This window comes from Mustela nivalis (assembly GCF_964662115.1).
Source record: "Mustela nivalis genome assembly, chromosome: 9".
Classification (NCBI taxonomy): Eukaryota; Metazoa; Chordata; class Mammalia; order Carnivora; family Mustelidae; genus Mustela; species Mustela nivalis.
In genome coordinates this window covers 105,732,162-105,750,535 of record NC_139028.1, presented here as the reverse complement: position 1 = coordinate 105,750,535, position 18,374 = coordinate 105,732,162, and the positions used below count along the sequence as shown (strand labels likewise).

General features: G+C 39.6%; 1 protein-coding gene and 1 pseudogene across 2 annotated transcripts; both read right to left on the bottom strand.

Annotated features, from left to right (window-relative positions):
• Positions 1–6,386: 6,386 nt before the first annotated feature.
• LOC309872948 (olfactory receptor 4P4-like) lies at positions 6,387–7,316 on the bottom strand (the record flags this gene model as incomplete). Its single annotated transcript, XM_082747918.1, has 1 exon — positions 6,387–7,316. One exon carries the CDS (start codon positions 7,314–7,316, stop codon positions 6,387–6,389), a length of 930 nt encoding a protein of 309 aa, XP_082604044.1.
• A 4,705-nt stretch (positions 7,317–12,021) lies between these two features.
• Positions 12,022–14,185, bottom strand: LOC309872780 (RNA-binding protein EWS pseudogene; annotated as a pseudogene). Its single transcript has one exon. The product of its transcript is annotated as an RNA-binding protein EWS pseudogene (transcript).
• Positions 14,186–18,374: the final 4,189 nt, after the last annotated feature.

Below are 18,374 nucleotides of genomic sequence, written 5' to 3'. Positions count from 1 at the left end.
CTTGACAAGTTAGCTCAGCACATTGACGAGGTTACATAATTTTTCTGGTCCATCAAGTAAGTCTCAATAATAAAAGGACTCTAACCTTTCTAAGTATGTTCTTTGACCACAGTAGAATCAAATGAAAAATATTAGAAGGAAATCTAGAAGATTTCCAAATATCTGGAAATTATATAAGGCACTTACTTCTTTTTTTTTTTTTAAGATTTATTTATTTGATAGAGATCACAAGTAAACAGAGAGGCAGGCAGAGAGAGAGGGGGAAGCAGGCTCCCCATTGAGCAGAGAGCCCGATGTGGTGTTCAGTCCCAAGACCCTGAGATCATGACCCAAGCTGAAGGCAGAAACTTTAACCCACTGAGTCACCCAAGCGCCCAATAAGGCACTTACTTCTAAGTAACCTCCTGGATCACGAACTAATCAAAAGGAAAATTAGAAAGCAGCTTTATATGAATGAAAATTAAAACAAAATATATCAGATTTTGTGGGATGCTACTAATGCAGAACTTGGAGGTAAATTTATTGCACTAAATATCTTGACTGGAAAAGAATAAAGCTTTCAGATTAATGTCCTCAGCCTCCAGCTTAAAATTAGAAAAAGAAGTGTGAGTTAAGCTAGAGTGAAAAGAATGAAGTAGTGAAGATCAAAATGAAAATCTATGAAAAACAAAAGAGAAAAACAATTAGGAAAATTGAAAGCAAAAACACCTATTTGAGAAATTCAATAATGTAGATAAACCTCTGGCCAGACTGATTGAGAGCAAAGGGAAGAAGACAAAAATTACCAATATCAAGAATGAGAGAAGTGACATCACTACAAATTTTGCAAATAATGAAATATGAACCAGAGAACAGTATAAGCATTTTATGTGTAAAAATTCAACAATTTGGGGCGCCTGGGTGGCTCAGTTGTTTACGTGGCTGCCTTCAGCTCAGGTCTTGATCCCAGGGTCCTGGGATCAAGCCCTGCATCAGGCTTCCTGCTCAGCAGAGAGCCTGTTTCTCCCTCTCCCTCTGGCTGCCCTTCTGCCTTCTTCTTCTCTGTCTCTCTCTCTCTGGAGTAAATAAATAAAATCTTAAAAAAAAAAAAAAAGAAGAAAACTTTAACATCTTAGATGAAAATCTTTAAGATGGGCAAAAGATTTTGAAAAGACATTTTCCCAAAAGACACTGCACTCTTTACACCATGTCAAGTAAGTGCATGAAAATCTGCTCAATATCATTAGTTATTTATGGAATGCAAATTAAATCTGCAATGAAAAGCCAGTTCACACCTTGTAGGATGGCTAAAAATAAGAAAATTTGGTATCGGAAGAGTGGAAGAGAAGTGGGAACACTCATAAACTTCCTGTGGGGATATTTGAAAAGACAGTTTGGTGGTTTCTTCACATGTGAAACATACAGCTGCATATGACCAACCATTCCACACCTAAGGATTTACCTGACAGAAGAGAAGCCTACGGTTCACACAGAAACTTGTGCATGAATGTCTGCAAGCAGGTTTGTTTGGAGTAGCCCAAACTGGAAACCATCCAAATTCCCAAGAGCAGAACTGTGGAATTTGCAGGGTAGAATCCATTCAGCAATGAACAGGGAATGCACAACTGATGTGTGCAACAATATGGATTAATATCCAAATAACCATATGAAAAGAAGCTAGTGAACATAAGCTATATACTGCATGATACATTTATGTAAAAATCTCGAGAACACAAACTAATCTATAAAGACCCAAAGCAAATCACCAGGTATCAGGAAAACTTTTCAGAGGGCTGGATACTCTCCCAGTCTTGATTATGGTGATGGAGTCACAGGCTTATACTTACGTCACAACTTAATCAGATTGTACATTTTAAATATGTGCAGTTTTTTGTAGAGCGATTATAGTTCAATGAGAGTTTTAGACGTAAGCTAGGACTGAAGAAGAATACCTAAAGAATGAACTTGGAAGAGAAGAGCCTTCCCCAAAGTTGGGAATGGAAAAGGTGAGGTTGTAGGTGTGGCCAGGACAGTCACACTGACCCAGCAAGTGGGAAGTGCATGGGAAGGCAAGACAGTGCAAACAGATAGGAGGCTACGCATAGGCTGGATGGAGAGAACCAGCTAAAAGGAGGGCTATGTGAGGCTATGAGCATGCAGTAGTTCCTTACAGAAGCGGCTAGGAAACAAACTTTCTGGGATGTAGGCTGACAGATACTGAATGGAGAGTGCTCAGATATACTGGAGACTTGTGAACTGGGAGGGTCAAGACCCAGAGGACCCATGTTTGCTTTTGGAGGAGGCTCAAGTGCTAAGCATTTGCCTGCTCTACCCTTTTCATTTTATCAGTTTCAATTTTCATGCCCTAAAATCTTTTGTAAAAGCACATTACTGTATTTTCATGCATTATGATGATCTTTGCTTTTCTACTGTGTTGATTTTGTTTTACTTATGTATTTGGATGAAGCTCTATGACTTCTTCTTTTCTTCCTCCCTCCCCCTCCTTCTTCTTCTAACATTGCACTCTTCTTCCTGTCCCTCCACCTCCTCTTCCTCTCTTTTCTCCTCCTCCTCCTTCTTCCTCTACTACTTTTCATAATTTGTCGATTTTCTCCCTCTTTTCTTGCTTTTTAATTGGATTGGCCTCCTTTCATTCCTTCAATGCTTTTTTACCCATCTGTTGGTATCTACTTTCCTCCCCACCTTCCTAAGTGTCTATGCCTTTCTTATTACTTTACACTGATGGCCACAACTGCCTGAAGCTTACAGCAGTTACTGTCCTGCTGAACCATACACGGTACTTAAAACCCTTTTATTCAGATCGTTTTCTTCCAACCACAACCCACACGGTGTGTGTACAGGATCTTTGTTCTGTCTTCTATGCTTTATCTCACATGTTAGATAAGATTGCCTATTTTTTAAAATTTTTTATAAACATATATTTTTATCCCTAGGGGTATAGGTCTGTGTATCGCCAGGTTTACATACTTCACAGCACTCACCATAGCACATACCCTTCCCAATGTCCATAAACCCACCCCCCCAACCCCCTTGCCCCCATCAACCTGCAGTTTGTTTTGTGAGATTAAGAGGCACTTATGGTTTGTCTCCCTCCCAATCCCATCTTGGTTCATTTACTCTTCTCCTACCTCCTTAACCCCCCATGTTGCATCTCCTATTTTAATATAATTTTTAAGCTTGCAGATAAGCCTAGGACTTCTCTCATTCTCCATTCTTTCTGGCATCTATCTTCCTTCTCAGACTTTCTCCCTTTTTAATGAAAACATACTCCACAACTTCTTTTAGTGAGCCTAGGTTTGTGGTCAGATCTTGGTTATTTTTCATTGTTGTTGCATTGTACTGAAAAATCCTCATTTAACTCTTCTTGAAAAATTCAGAAGTCAAGGGTAACATTTTTCTTTTAATGCTTTCATGAGACAATTCCATTTTCTTCTGTTTTCTTATCTTATTATGATCTCAATATTGACTGGAAATAGTGTTTTCTATGATTCTTCTTAAAAGCAATCTTTTTGTGGGTGCCTGGATGACTCAGTTGGTTAAACATCTACCTTCTGCTCACGTCTTCTTGGTCCCAGGATCCTGGGATCAAGCCCTGCATCAGGCTCTCCCTGCTCAGAGGATAGTCTGCCTCTCCTCCATCTTCCTCTGCTACCACTCATGCTATCTCTCACTCTCTCTCTCTCTCAAATAAATGAACAAATATGTTTCATTCTTGTGATTATTTTGTAAAGATTATCAGTTTTCAAAAATTAACAATAATTATTTTTTAAATTATTTTTTCTGTTACCCAAATCCTGGAGTGTAATAGATACATGTTGTTTTCTCCTACATGATTCATAATGTCTCTTAATATATCTACTTTTTTCTATCATTTCTTCTTTCTAATTCAGTGTTCTGGTAAATTGTTAATATCAAGATTCCATCCACCCTATTTTTCTTAAAATATAGTCACTCCTTTGTATCTATCAAGTTTCTAATTAGAATATCCTATATTCGTTTCTTAAATTATTTCGTCTTTTAATACCTTGGACAACTTTGAGATTCCTGTTGCTATATCGTGTTTTTATTTATTTATTTGACAGCCAGAGATCACAAGTAGGCAGAGAGGCAGGCAGAGATGGGGGAGCAGGCTCCCCGCTGATCAGAGAACCAGAAATGGTGCTCGATTCCAGGACCCTGAGATCATGGCCTGAGCCAAAGGCAGAGGCTTTAACCCACGGAGCCACCCAGGCACGCTGCTATATCATGTATTTATTTATTTATTTAAGGATTGTATTTATTTATTTGAGAAACAGAGATAGGGAGAGAAAGCACAGGTAGGGGCTGGTGGGAGAGAGGGAGAAGCCGGCTCCCCGCTGAGCAGGAAGACTGATGCAGGGCTCCACCCCAGGACCTGAGATTATGACCTGAGCTGAAGGTGGTAGATGCTTAACCATCTTAGCAACCCAGGCACCCCTATAACGTACTTTTAAAATTATTTCTTACTTTTATATAATAAACATACTCATATTCTTTTTGTATCTGAGAACTACACTCAAGGGTGCTATTGTATGACATATTCTGTTATAGCTGTTTTCTACATAACTTCCTCTTTTCTCAGTAATTTTTGCTGTGTGATCATATGCTTTGCACAGAAATTAAATATTTCTCTCTCATTCTTCACTGTCTACCCAAATCTGTTTATTCTGATTACAGCAAAGATAGAAGCCCCTGGAAGATGTTATTTTCTACACTGTGTACTTCTATGCACGTGTGTGGATGTGTGGCAATTCAATGTTGTACATACAGCATCTCTTCTTCATCTAACACCACTGCCTTTATTCAAAGCCTACCAAAATGTTTTGTTATTTGTTTTTTGTTTTTTGTTTGTTTTTCCTTTTTGGGAGCTAAATAAAGAATTTTTTTTGTTTTGCTTATTAGGACAAACAATTTCATATAATCCAGTGAACATCCTATGTATTAAAATTTCCCAATTGTGATCACCAAAGTCTTCATCTTGCTAACACAATCTAATGCTCTGTTCTGGGAAGTTTTTCTTACCTGTGCTATAGGGACTATCTTCTTAAGAGTTCTCTTCTTTCTAAGAAATGTGTATCTATGACAGACTGGTTTGTTTGCATTAATAAACATCTTACATACCATGGATCCTAGACGTGCCAGAAGTTTCACATATTTCTAAACCATTTATTGCACTCACCCTAGCATTTTTCTATTAATAATACTTTTTTTAAAATTTTATATATTTTATGTCAGTAATGTATTAAGAAAGAATACTAACACAGGTATATAACCACTATCCTAACATTAAGTCTTAATTACAATATAAAACATGCTAAAGCAACAATAGAATATCTATATTAACCAAAAGAAATGCTCAAAGCAGTGCTGCTCATACTGGCCAAACAGGAAATGACCCAAGTGTCTAGCAACAAGAGGATGGATAAATTAGCCGTTACATACTCACACAATGAAATACTATGAAAACACTCAGAAAATCACAAAACATGAGGAATAAATTTCAGAAGCATAATGAAGAGACACTAAGAGTATGATCTATATCATTATTTTTCCACGAAGTACAAAAGTATATCAACCTAATTGATGTAGAGATGAAGAGAGTGAGGGGAGGCTAGTGACTACCAAGAGAAACAAGGAGGACTCCAGGTACCGGTAATTTCTAACTTTTCATCTGGTTGCTGATTACAGGATTTTATTGTTCCTTTTGTGGTAATGCATGAACTGCATATAAATGTTACATGCAACTTTCTGTGTTCATGGTTGAGTAAAAAGTTGACAATTGAAGGTATTATTTTCTTTAGGTCTTTAGTATTTTAAGGTAAAAAAAAATGCATGCTCTGTTTTATCTTTTTTACTTTTCCCAATACAATGGCCAATAGGTGATATAATCTTTTGTACATAAGATGTCATCTGATTGTTTTATAACACATAAGCACAATTCTTTTTTAAAAAGTATTTATTTTAGAGAGAGAGAGAACAAGAACACAGTGGGGAGGGGCAGTGAGAGAGGAAGAGAAAGAATCTCAGCCAGAGTCCCACTGGGTGCAGAGTCCCACGGGGCTCGAGCTCAGGACCCTGAGATCATGACCTGAGCTGAAATCAAGAGTCAGATGCTCAACCTAGTGAGCTGCTCAGGTGCCCCTATAAGCCTAATTCTTAATACCTATCTTAGGTGGAGAGGCATGTGAATAAGAATTACACTCCGTTTGTTGATAAGGTGTCAGAGTGAAGCATAAAACAACAGAGACGATGCTTCCTGCTTGCCCTCTTATCCCTCCAAGCAGCGGGGCCGGATGATTAGAATGGATCTTACTCAGTCTTAGGTTTCAAGGAACCACAGCATGAAAATCAGAAAAGCTTTTGCAAACCTACTTTCCTTCCGACAGTACATGACGACACCACACTTTCCTCAACGCGTTCTTCATCTCCATGTTTCTCAGTGTGTAGATCAGAGGGTTGAACATGGGGGCAATGATGGTGTAGAAAAGAGCAAACACTTTGTCTTCTGGGAAAGTTGTGGCGGGCCGAATGTAAATGAATAATGCAGGTGCAAAGAACAGAACCACAACTGTGACGTGGGAAGTGCAGGTGGAAAGAGCTTTGGAGCGGCTCTCTGCAGGGTAAGCCCTAAGGGTGTATAATATCAGAAAATAGGACACCATCAAAATCACAAAAGTCACCAGAGCAATCAGTCCTGAATTAAGAACGACCAAGAGACCAATTCTGTATGTGTCAGTGCAGGCCAGCTTCAGTAAAGGATACACGTCGCAGAAGTAGTGATCTATCTCATTGGGGCCACAGAAGGGTAGGAAGATGGTGAGGAGGAACTGACTGGCAGAGTGGATTAAGGCCCCAGTACAGCAGGCTGTGATGATAGTGTTACACCTCTCTCTGCTCATGATGATGGTGTAGTGCAGGGGCTTACAGATGGCCACGTAGCGGTCATAGGCCATCCCTGTGAGGATGAAGATTTCCACACCTCCAAATAAATGTGTGGTAAAGAGTTGTGTCATGCAGTTACTGTAGGAAATGGTCTTCCTTTCTGCCAGTAAGTCAGTCATTAGTTTGGGTGTCACAGTGGATGTGTAGCAAAGGTCGGAGAGTGAGAGGTAATTAAGGAAAAAATACATGGGTTGCTCAATTAGCTGACTGCACATGATAGAAATCATGATGAGCAAGTTTCCCCCACAAATAGCAATGTAACAAAATAAAAATAATACAAAACAAAGCATTTCAATATTCTTGTTTTTGGAAAGTCCCATGAGAATAAATACCGTGACATTATTGCTTTGATCCATGGTCCACTGTAGATAGAATACAATAATCACCTGAAATACAGAATTCATGAAGCCATATTTAGAAGGGTTCTTGAGTAGAGTGATGATCATATCCTATTCAAGGAATTCACTAGGTTGACTATACCTCATCCAAGTGTCTCAGAGAATAAAAACCAATTATTCAATTAAAATAATTCCAAAGAAGACTGTCAGAGAACACATATAACGGATTTCCATTAAATCTATGAGCAATTGTGACCAATGTCTGCCTTAGTGAACACAAAGGCCTTTGATCAATCCCCAGTTGAGTCTTAAATGTTACTTAAAACACAACACTGATTGCCTAACAATGTGACCCACCCAATACTTTTATAATTTCGGATCAATTCTGACCAGATATCTTCATTACACCTGTATTTTCATGATTCAGGGTCACGGTTCAGCCCTAACCTTATACCTGACTTCTTAATCAATTCTGATTTAAACTTCCTCTTCAACTCTATTACTGAGTTAACATGGTCACCCATACAATGAATAATCACACTGTAGTAGAGATGGAATTTTAAAATAAAAATATTCATTTTCATAGTGGAATTTTAAGAACTTGAATTTGTTAAGGATAAATTATTGAGAAATAACTTCATACAATTCTCCAAATCAGATTACAGTGATATTAGCCAGTAAGTTAAAGAGACTTTTTTTTCTTTGTTTTTGACAGACAGAAATCACAAGTAGGCAGAGAGGCAAGCAGAGAGAGAGGGGGAAGCAGGCTCCCTGCTGAGCAGAGAGCCCAATGCAGGGCTCAATCCCAGGACCCTGGGATCATGACACAAGCCGAAGGCAGAGGCTTTAACCCACTGAGCCACCCAGGTGCCCCTAAAAAGGCTATTTCAATTTGAATAAAATATAATGCTGAATATACTACTGGCTTGAATTATTCATTAAACATATCTGAAATATGTTCTTTATCCTCACTCATGCATAAAGGCTTTTTGCATAATTTTAAGTCCCTAAGTAAAGAAAGTCTTAGAATGTTCTTAGGCAAAGCCATTTCATCAATCTGTATGCATTCATTCAGAGTTTGCTAAAAATATTACTTGAATCTCTAGTTGTTCTAGTGCAGAAGGCTGTAGCTATGCTTAATGTCCTGCCTGGCAATCCTAGGTTCAACCTCCTGACAGTCATAGAGTTATCACCACTAACTACTATGTATTTTAGTGTCTGTAAAAAATCATGTGTAGGGCATCTGAGTGGCTCAGTAGGTTAAGCATCTGCTTTCAGCTCAGGTTATGATCTCAGGGTCCTTGGATCAAGCCTCACATGGAGCTCCCTGCTCAGTGGGGAGCCTGCTTCTCCCTCTCCTTCTGCTCCTCCCCCTGCTCATGCTTTCCCTCTCTCTCTCAAATAAATAAATAATCTTTAAAAAATAAATAAAAAATAAAAATATTTTAAAAAATCATGTGTATTATCTGATGATTCATTATAGTTTTGAGGAATCCCGTAACATGTCTTAATTGAGCCAGTAACTTCAGATATGACCTTTGCACATCAATTAATTTCTTTTTTTTTTTTTCAAAGATTTTATTTATTTATTCGACAGAGAGAGATCACAAGTAGGCAGAGAGGCAGGCAGAGAGAGAGAGAGGAGGAAGCAGGCTCCCTGCTGAGCAGAGAGCCAAATGCGGGGCTCGATCCCAGGACCCTGAGATCATGACCCGAGCCAAAGGCAGCGGCTTAACCCACTGAGCCACCCAGGCGCCCCCAATTAATTTCTTTTAAGAAGTTCTTATTCCTTTGAAACCCAGAAAAATATATCATGTCTATACAATTCAGACGAAGACTCAACTTTGATCATAGGTGAGAAAGACCTTTAAAGACAAAACAAAACAGTACACACATGACACTATAATTGCATTAAAATTAATATGCACAAGGAAAAATGAAATTACTTTAGGTTTATAGAGGTTAAGGAACTTATGCATAGTAGCATGACTAGTGTATATAGCCAACTAGAATTTATAACCTGAAGTTTCTGACTCCAGTGCCTATGTTTCTAAACACTTTACTATACAGCCTCTCAAAAGGGAAATACTGAAATAACAATATAAATTTAACATGATCTCTGGCTGTCCCAACTCTGAAATTTGCACACATTTCTGAATCTTCCAGATGAAACCAGAATCACTCCTGAGTGGATCGTGGCCCCAATTTTAGTCACTCAAGTTGAAAGGGAAAATGTGTAAAAGGAAACACAGAATTGTAAGATTGACTCAAGTCTCTGTAAGACACCACAAACCAAATCAGTTCAGGGTTCTGAAATAAATAGGCCAGCTCTAGAAAGAAAACAAACATACAGCTTATGTGCTCCTCTAGGAACCAATGTATTTCCTATTCTCACAAGCATGAGTAGTGATACAGCAACTTCAGCTGCTGGCCAAGCAAGAAAAACAGGTAGGAGAAAACCATCTTGGTGCATGCCCTAATACTGCCAGACCTTACACATTTGGGACCTGGTATATTCTTGGCATATAAATGTCCTATCTGTAGAATGAGGGCACTAGCTTCAGTGACCCCATTATGATGTCTTCTGCAGAATTAAAATTACCTTATTCCTGGTCAATGTTTTACTGACCATCTTCCTAAAGTTGTAATAATTTGTTCTTTTTTTTATGTGCAGGCGTCTAAAAAAACAGGCAAAATTAGCACATGACTTTGATCTTATTTCTCTAGTATATGAGATCCTTCCCTCAATAGACAACCAAGATCTCTGAATTTAGTCCTCTCTGAAACCAAGAAGTCTTATGCTATAGAATTCACAGTAAAATCTACTTTAAAATGAGCTGCTAATTAATATGTTTTCCCAACATAGTAATTAAGAATATTTTTTCTTTCAAAAGCTATCATTACAGGGGCTCCTGGGTGGCTCAGTGGGTTAAAGCCTCTGCCTTCAGCTCAGGTCATGATCTCAGGGTCCTGGGATCGAGCCCCGCATGGGGCTCTCTGCTCAGCAGGGAGCCTTCTTCCCTCTCTCTCTCAGCTGCCTCTCTGCCTACTTGTGATCTGTCAAATAAATAAATAAAATCTTAAGAAAAAAAAAGCTATCATTACAGATTTGTGCAAATAATGGTAAAAAAAATTACTCACATTTTTTCCTCTGCACTTACTTTGAATGTGTTCTTCTTTTATTGTTTTTTATGACTTATCTTCATTGAAATCACAGGCATTCTTTAAATATTTGAATTTTTTTTCTTTATGTTTCTGACTTGAAATTTGTCTTAACTCAGTGAGGGCTACTGTGAGTTCCACGTTCTAATTTCCTCCAACGTATACATAAAAATAATACCATAGTCATGCATTTTTTGTAACTACTTTCACCTGTCATACCTTCAGTTCAAATAAATGATAGGAGATCACCTGCAGAAAAAAAGTTTGAAGTCAAGAAGAGGACTTCGTTTTCCAAAATTAGTCAAATAATAATTTATATGCTCTGTATTTGTACCACCACATCATTCTTGAGGGTTTCAAGGCTCAAATGCTAAGTAAAATTTTAGGTAATGTTTATATCCTAAAAGTACACTTGTTTCCTCCCAAGGTGTTGCTTTTTTTAGTTTGAGTTAATTGTTTTCTGTCCCCAAGTAATCAGTTCACCAGTTAGTATCCTCTTAGATCCAAGTTACCTGGGCAGCTTTACAGCTGGATGACTAATGCCCTACACAAGAGGTCACGGCAGCATGTTGTTAGAATCCCACTCATTAAAAGGTCCTTAGTGACTGAGACCTGCTGTTTATGCCCATTTGAGTTTCTTTTTCCCTTTGTTATAATCTGGGGATTGAACCTTAGTTCTGGTCCTTATGTTAAGAAATGATAACCATCATTCCCACATAGAGGTTTTTTTTTTTTTTTTAATTCTCTGAGGAAAAAAAGATATATATATATATATATATATATATATATATCATTATATATATTATAATCATTCATTATTTTGTACATGAATACTCATTTTGTGCCTTATTCAATGCTTAAAAAAGCATAAAAATAGCTCAAGCTCATAGGCTTTGAGAATCAGCACAAGCTTTTGATTTTTTTTTTTTAAGATCTTATTTATTTATTTGACAGAGAGAGATGACAAGCAGGCAGAGAGGCAGGCAGAGAGAGAGGAGGAAGCAGGCTCCCTGCTGAGCAGAGAGCCGGATGCGGGGCTCGATCCCAGGACCCTGAGATCATGACCTGAGCCGAAGGCAGCGGCTTAACCCACTGAGCCACCCAGGCGCCCCACAAGCTTTTGATTTGCTTCTAAAACAGAAATTACAAAAAGGATTGTGGGAGATCACCTTACGATCAATCTGTTTCTTATAATCCAACTAAGCCGTTGTTTTTCTCCCCCAAACTTCTGCTCTTGCTATTAGTAGTTTCCCTTAATCTTAATTTAGTAGGTGTTTTTACGTCTCTTTCAGATCAGACTTTTCTCCATGGAACCCTCACGATTCCTCTTCTCTTTTCTTTTCTTTCTTTCTTTTTTTTTTTTTTTTGTTTGTTTATAAACATTTGGAATTTTATTAAAAAAAACAAAACAAAACATCACAACCATGAACATTGTTACAGTTAGAGGCCCTCTTGGTTCTCCACAATGATACTGAGCATGCTCACAAGGGGTTCCCATTATTTAGTCTTAGTTAAACAACCATCTTTAAAAGAAAGAAAAAAAAAAAAAAACTCGGCACACTACCATTTAACTTGTTTTAATGTTTCTTCACAAATGGTGAAAAATACTAAAGTACAGACAAGGAATAATCATAATGTTGTGGCCAACATTATAAATATGGAATTATAAATTTAAAACATTTTCTGGTTTAAAAAATAAATCTGGTAGTCAATGCAGCTCTGCGGGGTCTCTGCGTCTAGTAGGGCCGGTCTCTGCGTTCCTGACGGTGCTCGCCTTTATCCATTTTTCCAGGTCCTCCGCGCCCGCCTCTTCTTCCTCCCATCTGTTCCATCAAAGGTCCAGGGGGTCCGCCGGGGCCACCCCGTCTTCCTCCACCAAAACCGCCTCGGTCCATGCCCCGGCCATCACGGAAGCCCCCTCTGTCTCCACCACGGCCACCTCTGAACATCCCACCGGGACCACCGCGGTCCATGAGGCCACCTCTTACGCCCCGCATTCCACCAGGGCCACCTCTGCCACGGTCACCGCCAGGAGGTGGAAAGGGTGATGGAAGGAAGCCTTCAGGCTTCGGGGCCTTATACTGGTTGCATTCTGTTCTCCAGGCAAAGTTCTGGTTTCCACAACCCAGATTGGGGCACTGCCAGTCTCCAGCTCGGTGCTGGACATTTCCTCCTCCTGATGGGTTCCCTTGGGAACCCCGGGGCCCTCTTGGGGGAAAGCCACCTCTGTCTCCTCCACGGCCTCCCATGAGACCCATGGGGCCCCCAGGACCTCCTGGGCCCCCTGGACCTGCACGGAGGGGCGGCGGCATCCCTCTGCCCTCAAGGGGCGGCATGCCACCCCGCAGGCTGTTCATTGGAGGCTTCTTCCGAGCAAGAGACACCTTAAGTTTGCTCCCTTGAAAATCTTTTCCATCAAACCACTCCACAGCGGCCTTGGCAGTTGGTGGGTCTTCATAGGACACTGTAGCGTCACCTTTGGGCTTTCCTGTTTCCTTGTCCAAGTAGATATGAATCATGGGTTGTCCGGTTCTCTTGTTCATCTTAACAACTCCACACTGCTTAAAAAAGTCAGCCAGATCATCTAAAGTCACATTGTCATTTAAGCCTTGCACATAAATTGCACTGTTGTCAGAATCTTCATCTGGATCTACAGGTGGGCCTAGATCAAGATCTGGTCCTTCATCCATGGGTCCACCAGGCTTATTGAAGCCACCTCGCTCTCCAGCGCCCATTCCACCGCGTCCTCCTCCCCGCCCACCTCTGCTCATGCCTCCACGATCAAACCCCCCTCTTCCCCTGCCCCGGTTATCAGGGCCACTCATGCTCCGGTTTTCTCCTGGTCCGGAAAATCCTCCAGACTCCTGCCCATAAACACCCATGCTACTGGGGTGGTCCTGTCGGAATGAACTCTGCTGCCCGTAGCTGCTGCTCTGTTGGCTATATTGACTTGGAGTCTGGCTGTAGGATCCAGTTTGGGGGGGATAACTAGTGGGCGGCTGCTGCCCATAGCTGCTTTGTTGACCATAGCTACTCTGCTGTCCATAGCTGCTCGGCTGCCCATAGGTGTTCTGCTGAGAGTAACTGCTCTGATCATAACTAGTCCGCTGTGTAGAGGAGTAGCTGGTAGGAGGATAAGATGGTGGTGCCGTGACTGGCTGCATGGGGTAGCTCCCAGGTACCTGGGGATAACTGTAGTTACTCTGTCCATATCCTAGGCTGGGCTGGTTGTAACCCCCTGTGCTAGATTGAGGTTGACTAGTCTCAGTGGGTTTGTTACCATCCTGCGGTCTTGCAGGTGCGGTGGCTGCCGGCTGCTGCCTATAGGCTGGGTAAGCAGGTTGAGTGCCATAAGCAGACTGAGCTGCATAGGAGGCCTGGGTGGTAGTGACCGTAGCAGTGGTGGTATCGTAAGCACCAGTGCCATAACCCTGAGATAGGCTGGCTGTATGCCTGGGGGGCAGTTGGAGTAGTATAACCAGCAGGAGGCTGTCCATAAGAAGTTGCATAGGCGGTCTGCCCATAGGTAGCAGTGGTCTGAGCTTGGGTATAGCTGACATCAGTGGGCTGTCCATAGGTTCCATAACTTTGCTGCCCATATGCCTGGGTGGTCTGTGCATATCCTTGAGTGGGTTGGGCGGTGTATGCACTGTAGCCCTGCTGGGCTGCAGCTTGGCTGTATGTACTGTAATCTGTGGACGCCATTTTCTCTCCTTCCTTCTCGTTCCCTCTTCTCTTTTCTTGACTAACTTTGACTTCACTGTCCCTCCCCTTCCAGCTCTACTTCTTTACTCACAAGCTCATATACTTCATGGATTCTCTTCCCCTTAGAAAAGGTTAAATGTATGTCTTCCAGTATCAAAGTATATCTTCCTGAGTTCCTTACAGTGCTTTCATATCTAGGATGCATTTTGAGCTATTTTGTGTAAACTGTGTCATGGGTCTAAGTTCATTTTCTGCATGTGGACAGCCAGTTGTTCCAGTGCTGTTTGCTAAAAACATCTTTTCTCCACCAAAGTACCTTTTCTTTTTTGTTCCATTGATCTTTGTCTGTATGCTTTTTTACCAATACTCCACTGTCCAGTAATAGTATATAATCTTGATTATTCTAACTTTATACTAACTCTACTTTGTGTAATATGAGTCCTACAACATTGTGAGGTTTTAAAAAAAATTATTTTGGCTATTGTAGTTGTTTGCTTTTTCATATGAGTCTGAGAATCATCTTGCTGCTATCCTAAAACAAACAAACAAACAAACAAACAAAAACAACAACAAAAAAACCTTGCTGGGAGTGGGGAAATTGATATTTTCACAGTATTGAATCTTCTTATTATCAAGCTATGTATATTTTACATTTGCTCAGCTCTTCTTTGATTTATTTCATTATTGTTTTATCACTTTCTGAATGTAGATCTTGCACATATTTCATTAAATTTATATGGAAATAGGTTTTATTTTTTTAATTTTATATTTCATTTTTTGATTGCTGGCTATTGATTATGCATGTGGACAGTGTATCCTCTGAACTTGCTAAACTCATTTACTAGTCTCAAGAGGTGTTCATAGATTCTCTGGAATTTTAATATAGGCAGTTGTTAAAAAAAATATAGGCAGTTGTTTTGCATAGAAATAAGGACAGTTTTATTTGTTCTTCTACTATGTATGGCTTTTGGAGGGTCTTTTACATTAGCTAGGACTTTCAGAACAATGTTGAATAATTAGTGGTGAAAAAAAGACTTTTTTTGCTTTGTTCTAGAATACGTTAGTCTCTTACCATTAATTATTGTATTAGCTATTGGTTATTCATAGATATTTTTATTAGGCTAATGAAATTCATTTTGTCCCTAGATTTATGAGGATTTTGATCATAAAAAGATGTTGAATTCTGTCGAATTTTTTTTTTTTTACATCTGTTGATATGATCATATACTTCTATTTCTTTGGTCTATTAATATGGTGAATTACCCTGATTGTTTTTCAACTGTGGAACAAAGCTTGCAGATGAACACCACGTGGTTGTGATGTATTAGTTTTTATTGTTGTCTCTGATTCATTTTGTTAAAATTTTTTATGTCTGTGTACATGGGAAATAATGGTCTTTCATTTTCAATCCTCACAGTATTTTTTAAATAAATAGATAAGTTATCAAAATATATTATTTGTTATGTTCGTATTTTCTAATGAAAAAATTTAATGCTGAGTGCTGTTTTTATATTAGCCTGTTACCTCACAGTGAGGCACAGTGAAAATTGCAGAGATGAGCAAGATAGGTAGGTAGATCTGGGTTCAAAGCCCAGCTCTGCAAGAAACTGTAGGTCTTCTTAAGGAAGTCACTCTACTTCTTCAGACCTCAGCTTTCAACTCTGTAACATGGAGATAATTATATCTACCTTTTAAAGTTACCATTAGGATGTAGCAAGAAAATAAGACTCTCAGGCATCACACAGCATGAACCACTAGAGCGAGCTGCCAATCACTATTAGGCTACCCATAACAGGCACTAACCAATATTATTGTCTTTACAAAAGAAATGACACTTCATTAAGCATTCTATCACAGCAAACTTTGTTCTTTCTTTTATTATTCAATGGTGAAAGGTAGCATTACCTTACAGTTAAGAGTTCTGGCAAACTAGTGATGAGATTTGAGTTTGAAACTTTGCTGTATTGCATGCCAGTGAGTAGATGTGGACTGAATTTCTAACCTCCTAAGTTCAGTCTCTTTACCTTTAAAATAGAGATAAGAAATTCATGAAAATTGTGTAATAAAACACTTCATATATATAAGAAATTATTTTTATCACATCAAATTTTTTTTAACTGAATTTCTTTAGATATATATCAGCTGAATCTCCATCAGTTTACACAAAAGCAATGTCATGGCAAAAATACCGGCAGACATCTGCCTTCTTCTGCCTGAACCTGACCTTTCCAGCCAAACAAGTGAAGTCTGCTTGTGGTTTGAATAATTGTAACTGTAACAAGAATAAGCATTCATTGTAGGTTATGTGTGTTTTCTAAGTCATGCCGAGAATCTAAAAAGGACATCTGGCTTCAACACAGTGCACGGACATGTCTGAGACACTGGCTCTCCACAGTGGACAAGGTCTGCAGCTAGCCCTCGTAGTGAAGCTGTAAAATTCTGGTCCATCCCCAGTGAGAATCCCAACATAACAGAAATGCTGAAGCAAGCATAATTTAGAAACCCTCCTTTACATCAAATCAGTATTGGGTCTGGATTAGCATCCAACTCAAACACATTTTGATGAGCCATGTAAACTGGTTTATAGGAAAGATGAATCGGACAGAAAAATTTGATAGAATCAATACTCTTGCAAGGAAGGGGCTTTACTTGATTACTCCCTTGAAAGACAAGCTTACTTGAGGGTAACTCAGTATCATTCCTGCATTCAGGCATGAAAATGGGAGTGAGAATGATGGGAACATAAAAGAGGCTTGATGAGTTTGCACAAATGGGAGGCCACAATGTGGAGGCAGCCATTTCCAGGGAGAAAAAGAGTCATCAGGAACCTGGCGTTCTCCTCATACCTCCAGGTGCTAAACCAGATACACATTTAATTTCATCAGTCCTGAGTCCTTACCCCCGCCCTGACACTGTGCAGGACATTTCCGGATTCTGAAATGGAATGTGCAAATGTGAAGTAAATAGCTCAGAAAAAATTAAAATGAATTTCTCATCAAAGGTCAAGAAGAATGAAGTCTTTTTTGCCTTCTCTGTCCTTTGCCAGTTTTTCTTCTTCTTCCCACTTACCTACTCTCTCATTATCTGTACCCGAGTTCCAGCTCTAGAGAGAGGCCAAGTCCAGAAATGGATTCTAGAAGTCAGATACGGAGCATACCTGTTACCCACTTGTCTCCCAGATGCTTCATTCCCTCCTAGCCCCATCCTGTCAGACACATGCTCTAACCATCCGACTGTCTGGACTGTGGGACTTGAGGCTGTGGGCAGCCTCCTACTGCCTTCCTAAAACCAGTCATAGTAACAGTATTGCCTCATACTCAGTACCAGAGACTGCACAAAGGTTTTCCTTCATTATTCCCAATGCTTGAAAAGACCCCGGGAGGAAATGATTATTTTGTTACTATTGTTATTAACCCCAATGTTATGTAAACTTCTATTTTGTCATGTTGAATTTTCAGCTTCCCCCAACCCCCCCAGCACTGTTCCTTAAACTCCAACCAAACTGACTTCTCATTGTTTTCCCATTCAAGCCTTGTATTTCTTCCCCTTTGATTCTCATTTGTGGTTTCCCTCCAGTAGGCATGCTCTTCTATTTAACATCTATCCCTTTTGAAAACTGATCTCAAACACAGCTCCTGCATGAGGACTTCTCATACCTCTCGGCCAAAAATAACATTTTCTCTTAATTATTGGAGATATTCTTATACAACCTTTAGAGACTTCCATTTGATTTTGTGCATCTCTGTCTCTCCTCTGCTAGACTGGCCATTTTTCAGGAGACTGAATGTCACGACACCGATGTCTGTGTTTGGAATTAGCCACATAACACATATTTGCTTGAGGAATGTCATGTGGAGAAATGTCAACCATGAGGAGATGAACTAATCTCTGTTTGCCGTGTCTTAGACATCTGTTTCTCTCATTGATTAGCTTTTTCTTTCCTTAATTTATCTTTTCACGCGATGTACAAACCAATATCAAAGTAAGCCCCCTACAGTATTATATTATTTTTCAAAGTACATCTAATGACTATTATTTAATGAAGGCTCTGGCTGTCTCCATAGTAATTAAGAGAGAAATCTACACAAAAACTTGCTCTGCTGTACTCAATTAATTTCCCCAAGATTAAACACATTTCAATTTAGACAAACTTTGCACATAAGGAGAAATAATTAGTTCTACATCCTTTTTTCCCTATCACGTGTAACA